Raw genomic sequence first — 7,494 nt, 5'->3', positions numbered from 1 at the left:
CCCCTCTTTCCCCCTCCCCTCTTTCCCCCTCCCCTCTTTCCCCCTCCCCTCTTTCCCCCTCCCCTCTTCCCTCCTCCTCCCCCCTTCCCACCTCCCCTTTCCCCCTCCCCCCTTTCCCCCTCCTCCCCCCTTCCCTTCCCCCTCACCCTCACCCTCCCCTCCTCTCCCCCGTCCCTTCTCCTCCTCCCCCCCCCCCCAGTCCCTTCCCTCCTTCTCCCCCTTCCCCTTCTCCCCCCCTCGTCTCCCCTTCTCTTCGCCCCCCCGTCCCTTCTCGCCCCTTGGCCCCCCCTCGTCGCCCCTTGGCCCCCCCCTCGTCGCCCCTTGGCCCCCCCCTCGTCGCCCCTTGGCCCCCCCCTCGTCGCCCCTTGGGGGCCCCCCCCCTCGTCGCCCCTTGGGGGCCCCCCCCCCTCGTCGCCCCTTGGGGGCCCCCCCCCTCGTCGCCGCTTGGGGCCCCCCCCCTCGTCGCCCCTTCGCCCCCCCCTCGTCGCCCCTTCGCCCCCCCCTCGTCGCCCCTTCGCCCCCCCCCTCGTCGCCCCTTCGCGCCCCCCCCTCGTCGCCCCTTCGCGCCCCCCCCTCGTCGCCCCTTCGCCCCCCCCTCGTCGCCCCTTGCCCCCCCCCTCGTCGCCCCTTCGCCCCCCCCCCCTCGTCGCCCCTTCGCCCCCCCCTCGTCGCCCCTTCGCCCCCCCCCTCGTCGCCCCTTCGCCCCCCCCTCGTCGCCCCTTCGCCCCCCCCTCGTCGCCCCTTCGCCCCCCCTTCGTCGCCCCTTCGCCCCCCCCTCGTCGCCCCTTCGCCCCCCCTCGTCGCCCCTTCGCCCCCCCTCGTCGCCCCTTCGCCCCCCCTCGTCGCCCCTTCGCCCCCCCTCGTCGCCCCTTCGCCCCCCTCGTCGCCCCTTCGCCCCCCCCTCGCCCCTTCGCCCCCCCCTCGTCGCCCCTTCGCCCCCCCCTCGTCGCCCCTTCGCCCCCCCTCGTCGCCCCTTCGCCCCCCCTCGTCGCCCCTTCGCCCCCCCTCGTCGCCCCTTCGCCCCCCCTCGTCGCCCCTTCGCCCCCCCTCGTCGCCCCTTCGCCCCCCCTCGTCGCCCCTTCGCCCCCCCCTCGTCGCCCCTTCGCCCCCCCTCGTCGCCCCTTCGCCCCCCCTCGTCGCCCCTTCGCCCCCCCTCGTCGCCCCTTCGCCCCCCCTCGTCGCCCCTTCGCCCCCCCTCGTCGCCCCTTCGCCCCCCCTCGTCGCCCCTTCGCCCCCCCTCGTCGCCCCTTCGCCCCCCCCTCGTCGCCCCTTCGCCCCCCCTCGTCGCCCCTTCGCCCCCCCTCGTCGCCCCTTCGCCCCCCCCTCGTCGCCCCTTCGCCCCCCCTCGTCGCCCCTTCGCCCCCCCTCGTCGCCCCTTCGCCCCCCCTCGTCGCCCCTTCGCCCCCCCTCGTCGCCCCTTCGCCCCCCCTCGTCGCCCCTTCGCCCCCCCTCGTCGCCCCTTCGCCCCCCCCTCGTCGCCCCTTCGCCCCCCCTCGTCGCCCCTTCGCCCCCTCGTCGCCCCTTCGCCCCCCCCTCGTCGCCCCTTCGCCCCCCCCTCGTCGCCCCTTCGCCCCCCCCTCGTCGCCCCTTCGCCCCCCCTCGTCGCCCCTTCGCCCCCCTCGTCGCCCCTTCGCCCCCCCCCCTCGTCGCCCCTTCGCCCCCCCCCTCGTCGCCCCGTCGCCCCCCCCCCTCGTCGCCCCTTCGCCCCCCCCCTCGTCGCCCCTTCGCCGTCGCCCCTTCGCCCCCCCCCTCGTCGCCCCTTCGCCCCCCCCCTCGTCGCCCCTTCGCCCCCCCCTCGTCGCCCCTTCGCCCCCCCCTCGTCGCCCCTTCGCCCCCCCCTCGTCGCCCCTTCGCCCCCCCCCCCTCATCGCCCCTTCGCCCGCCCTTCCCTTCGCCATGCCCCCAGACTGCAGCGGTTCATGAAGACAGCTCACGACCACCCATTGAAGGGTAAGTAAGGATGGGCAATAAATAAATGAATTTTTAAAAATGAGCTCGTGTTCTGTGTTGATCCTACCAACATGCATAACATTACATTTGTGTGTTATTTGCCAGACTCGACTATTCCAATGTTCTCCTGGCCAGCCTCCCATCTTCCACCCTCAATGAACTTGAGCTCATCCAAACCTATGCTGCACGTATCCTAACACGCAGCAAGTCCCATTCACCCATCACCCCTGTGCTCATTGGCCTACATTATCTCATGGTCCATCAACAACGTTCCCGCTAAGCTGCACAGCTGTCTGGAGGTACCATGCAGGCTGCTTACTGGCTTTTGAGTGGGAGATTTTGTGCATGCGCAAAGTTTTGAATGGGCCACACAATCTGTTAAAGGGGCCATGCAACCAAAAAAAATTAGGGGGAACATTGTCCACTAAAATTCTTATCCTCATGTTAAAACCCCTCTGTGGCATTACCCCTTCCTATCTGAACTCGGCAATGTGAGTGTTGAGTGCTCCTAACCCGGGAGGGTGAGCCCTGTCTGTTCTTTGAAAGCAGTAGTGTTAGCAGTGTGAACCCAGTAGCCTGCCTGACAATGACTGGATCAAATTACACATTGCAGAGATCTTGATTACTCTCCAGCAGTCGGGATTAAATTAAACATTCCAAACAAACTGTTGGGTGTGTCTTGTCCCCTTAGCGGACCAATCAGAAATCTGGTGTTGCAAATAGACATGACCATTTTCATCCGATGCAAATTGGAAACCATTTTATTCTACAGCTTGTTTTACGTGGTGTCACAGCAATTACAATATGAAATCTTTTTAGTAGAGACTTAGCATAACAATTGTCCTGCTTGTACTGTTGCAATAAAAGTATAGAAGTGCTTTTGTTTACAGTGTACTTATGGTAATATGTAATAACCACTTGTATTTATATAGCTCTTTTAACATAGTAAAATGTTCCAAGGTGCTTCACCGAAATGTTATCAAACAAAATTTGACACTGAACCACATGAGATATTAGGGCAGAAGCTTGGCCAAAGAGGTAGGTTTTAAGGAGTGTCTTAAAGGAGGTGGAGAGGTTTAGGGAGGGAATTCCAGAGCTTAGGGCCTTGGCAGCTGAAGGCACGGCTGCTAATGATGGAGTGATTAAAATCGGTGATGCTCAAGAGGCCAGAATTGGAAAAGCACAGATATCTCGGAGGGTTGCAGGGCTGGAGGAGGTTAGAGATGGGGAGGGTGAGGCCATGGAGAGATTTGAAAACGGGGATGAGAATTTTAAAATTGAGGCGTTGCTTAACTGGGGGCCAATGTAGGTCTGCGAGCACAGGGGTGATGGGTGAGCGGGACTTGTTGCGAGTTAGGACATGGGCAGCAGAGTTTTGGATGACCTCAAGTTTACAGAGGGTGGAAGATGGGAGGCCGGCCATGAGTGCGTATATTTCAGGGATAAAGCACACCTCCTTGCATATTAATTACATATAGTCTAAATTGAGAGTTTTATGACAGACACAGGCCATCTGATTTTGGATAGTCCTGGGATTGGAAATTGACTGTGGGGAACCAATTTAACAGCTCCTCAAATCATTTTGGAATTTTCTACCAGAAGTGACATTAGTTGTTGAGTTATGGCTGCCATAGCAATGATAGATTCTGGCGACGGCAGCATGTTATTGGCATCTAGTGTTAAGGGCCAGTGGGAGGCCCTTCAAAAAAAAAAAATGTTTGAACGCCCTGCCAATCGATTCCCATGCTGTAATTTGGATATTTCACGGACAGGGCACACCTCTCCTTGCACAGCTCCATAGCCAGTTGACCCCACTCTGCTGTTGCAGGCAACTAAGGCCTCTAGCAGCCAATTTCTTTTTCTTTCTCTCTGGGAGTGCACCCGAAATATGCAAATTAGACTGACAGCAGAAAATTTGACAGGATGAGTGTTAGGTTGATTGGGTGAGAATGAAATTGTGCCCCATCAAAGATTTGGCTGCCAAGCCACTGAGGAAAATCTGGGCCGTGTTGTGATTAGGAATAGAATTCGTAAGTGAATATTCAGGCCTAAGTCTACAATGCCTACTGTATGTCATGGAATTTTGTCATTTCACAGATCAAGGAGTCAGCCATCTCCTGTGACTAAACAAGGACGCAAACGAGAAGTGAGCCCAGGAGAACGCAGAAGGGGACAGCATAAAATTGCAGAAGTGCCACCAAAGAGAACAAGGCGATAACCAGGAATGCTAAATGTTGCTACTCTGACTGAACGAAATTGTTAAGCTATCGTGTACATTGTATATTATAAATTAAGTTATATTTGTTGATGTAGTAATGTAAGGGAAACGTGAAGTCAGTATTGATAGGTTAAAACTGTCTTTTTACTGTACTTAATTTTGTGTTGTATATGGGAAATGGTGATGAAACTGTTGACGTGCTTTTACCTGTTGTAACTTGCAATTTTAAGTACGAGTTTTCATTCTATGAATGTATTTTATTTTTACCAGATCCTATTTAATTGATAAAATTGTTTGCTGAAACTAAGCAACTGAGGGATGCAACTATTCACTATAATACTGTACATTGTTAACGTGCATTTCTTGTTGATGTTCCATATGTTACATCCTTGGAATGGGTGACCAAAATATTTTGTATTCACGTAAAACTCATTGAGCATGTTCAAATGGTTTATAATAAAAATACTTGTGTTTATATAGTGCCTTATCATGCAGAGACACCTGGAAACACTTCACACTATGAAATAACTTCAAGGTGCAAAGACTTATTTAGGCAAAGATTGTATTGAAGTTTTAATTTAATGCATCATATAATGTTTTGAAAACTTGTATAATATATGGTACTTGTGTGCACACTTTGTCCATCATGCTCCAGACATCATACTTTGTTAAACCTGTGAACCTTTTATATAAAAAGACAGCAAGCTAGTCATCAGTGTTGGGAGCTTCTTATCTGGAGCCTAGATCTGGTGCACATTTTCCAATCTCCACAGTTCCCTCATGAAACAATTGAGCTGTGGTGCAAATGCAAAACAATCATTTTAAAAAGAGAAATGCTTCTGACCAAGAACCAAATTGACCAGTCTTCTACAATTCCACAGCTCTCTCGCCAAACAAAATTAAACTTGTGATTGTGTTTACAGCAATTAGGCTTTGTGCTCATTAAGTACAGGTAGACTATCCTTTATCCGAAAACCTCGGGACCAGCCGTGTTTCGGTTTTCGGAAAATTTCGGATTTCGGAAGGTATTTTATAAGACTGGGAAATTTGTCAGGCGGGGGTCGGGGTCCGCGGGGGGTCGTGCGCCACTCTGGTCATGTCGTGCGCACGACTTACGCTGAACGAAAAAACCTTCGGTTTTTAGAGGGTTTCGGTTTTTGGAAGTTTGGATAAAAGGTAGTCTACCTGTATATAAATATATTTATATTAGAATATAAATGCAAGCATCTGATCATGCTTGATATGCAAATGAGACATCTAGAAATGTTTTCCAGCAAGAATGTACATTGATAGTATGCCAAAACCCCCAATGTAAAATTACTGACAATGAAACCCCCAAGGAATGGAACTCCAGGTAAAGCATGAACTTCAACTTTTTCCTGAAATAGACTTTTTGGATTACAATATTCTGCTATTTACAGCATATTATATGTATGACAAGTGGAATTTTACACCGCCAAATTTCAAAGTGAAACTTTGATATTTAAATGTTGACGGCAATTGCCTTTTGTATGTATAGAGAACTCCAAGATTATTTAGAGAGAAACATAGAAGATAGGAGCAGGAGTAGGCCATTTGGCCCTTCGAGCCTATACCAATATTTGTGTTTGAAGGGAAGCTAATTATGCAGGTCAGTGAGGGATTTCTGGTAAGGAGTTTAATGACATTTCTTCATGTACAGAAAGTTAGCAACAGTGTTACAAATTTTTGTATATGATATATTAAATATCTTGGATCTGTGTTTGAGGCATGATGGAGCTCTGTTTCCATCACAACTAACTCCATTACCCAGAACTTTTGCTTCATAAAATCACAGCCTCACCACCCCAGTGTTTTACTTGAGGTCCCATTAACCTTTGCAAAAAATGTAAGAATTTCCTGTAAAGTTGTAAATCTCTCTCTCAAATCTTAAACCTCTAGAAAACACTAATTTCACATGGTTTGTCAGAAAAAATAATGGTATTTAGACAAAAATTAGACCTATTAGGATTTTCACATTTAATTTGGCCTTTGTTAGATAGTAGCACAAAATTAGCATATTGATTTAAAACCACGTCTGAAGCAATTACTTCCAATTATGTTAAGTATTTAATAGTTCTTAATTACTTTCTATTGCATTAATAGTAAATGCACTAAAATACACTTCATTTCTCATGGTTTTTAGATGTTATACACCATGTAGTTGATGCTCTTCACAGGTTACATTTGTTCACAGTGACTTCACCTACTTTAATACGTTACGTGGAAATTGGTATACGGTTGGTGCGTCATTGAAGCAGATTCAGTGAATTGTACAGATGTGTCTCTTGGATTGACTGGTGATCTAGACAGTCGCCTGGTGTGGTCAATGGTAGCGTAAGTGACGTCATTATTTTCTCTCCAAAAATTGCTAGATTCCAAATCCTATGTAATGAGAAGTTACTATTTTAATGGGATGTTATTTCTCTTTTTAGTACTTATTTTGCAAATCTGTAAAATACCAATCAAGAATAGTGGATAAAACAGATGTAAAAATAACATCAGGTAAGACATTAATAAACTTGAATAGGCATATAAGTGGCAAATGAATTTCAACATGGGAAGTGTGAGGTATTACATTTTGGTAAGGAAAAATATGAAGGTCGCATTATTTGGAAAATAATCTAAATGGGGGAGCAGGGCAAAGTACAAATATATAAATCACTAAACGTTGCGATGCAGGTCACTTGGGCAATAACAAAAGCAAACCAAGCCAAGCACTAGGGTTTATTTCTAGAGGGATAGAATTGACAAGTAGAGAAGTTATGCTAAACTTATATCGAACATTTGTTAGACCACACTTCAGTATTGTACAGTTATCGTCGCCATATTATTACAAGGCTATAGAGGCACAGGAGAGGGTGCAAAAATGATTTACAAGGATGATACCAGAACTGCCAGAAAAGTGACGGGTCCTAATAGAGGTCTTTAAAATTATGAAAGGTGTTGATAGAGTAGACACTGTTTCCACTTGTGGGGAAGAGCAAAGCTAGGTGCCATCAATATAAGATAGTCACCACGAAATCAAGTGGGGAATTCAGAAGAAACTTCTTTACCCAGAGAATATGGAACTTACTTCCACGAGGCGTAGTTGAGGTGAAAACTATAGATGCATTTAAGGCAAGGTAAGTATATGAGGAGGAATATGTAGGTCGGCATAGACATTAGGTAACTGATTGGGCCGAATGGCCTGTGCTGTATATTCTAATTGAAAACAGGCAATAAACAATTTCTTGGAAAGGTAACAAGCAAACTAAGTCACTAATAGTCTGAACCAACTATTGGAACATCCAAGGAAAGCCCTTAGG

General features: G+C 49.6%; 2 protein-coding genes across 3 annotated transcripts in view; one reads left to right on the top strand and one right to left on the bottom strand.

Moving 5' to 3' along the window:
• bod1l1 (biorientation of chromosomes in cell division 1-like 1) overlaps positions 1-4,643 on the top strand; it is an 87,756-nt gene extending 83,113 nt beyond the window's left edge. For both annotated transcript variants that reach the window (XM_085965895.1, XM_085965886.1), the window contains exon 15: positions 4,048-4,643. In XM_085965895.1, the coding sequence (XP_085822021.1) occupies positions 4,048-4,168 (121 nt within the window). In that variant the 3' untranslated portion in view covers positions 4,169-4,643. The remainder of the gene's footprint in view (positions 1-4,047) is intronic.
• A 79-nt stretch (positions 4,644-4,722) lies between these two features.
• Positions 4,723-7,494, bottom strand: part of LOC147123090 (uncharacterized) — a 29,692-nt gene continuing 26,920 nt past the window's right edge. Inside the window, exon 6 of the mRNA XM_085965911.1 lies at positions 4,723-6,571. Within this exon, the coding sequence (XP_085822037.1) occupies positions 6,398-6,571 (174 nt within the window). The 3' untranslated portion in view covers positions 4,723-6,397. The remainder of the gene's footprint in view (positions 6,572-7,494) is intronic.

This window comes from Somniosus microcephalus, chromosome 2, assembly GCF_052327205.1.
Source record: "Somniosus microcephalus isolate GS21.2 chromosome 2, FLI_Smic_1.0, whole genome shotgun sequence".
Lineage (NCBI taxonomy): Eukaryota > Metazoa > Chordata > Chondrichthyes > Squaliformes > Somniosidae > Somniosus > Somniosus microcephalus.
Note: the sequence above shows the minus strand (reverse complement) of the source record. Positions and strands in the feature narration are given on the sequence as shown.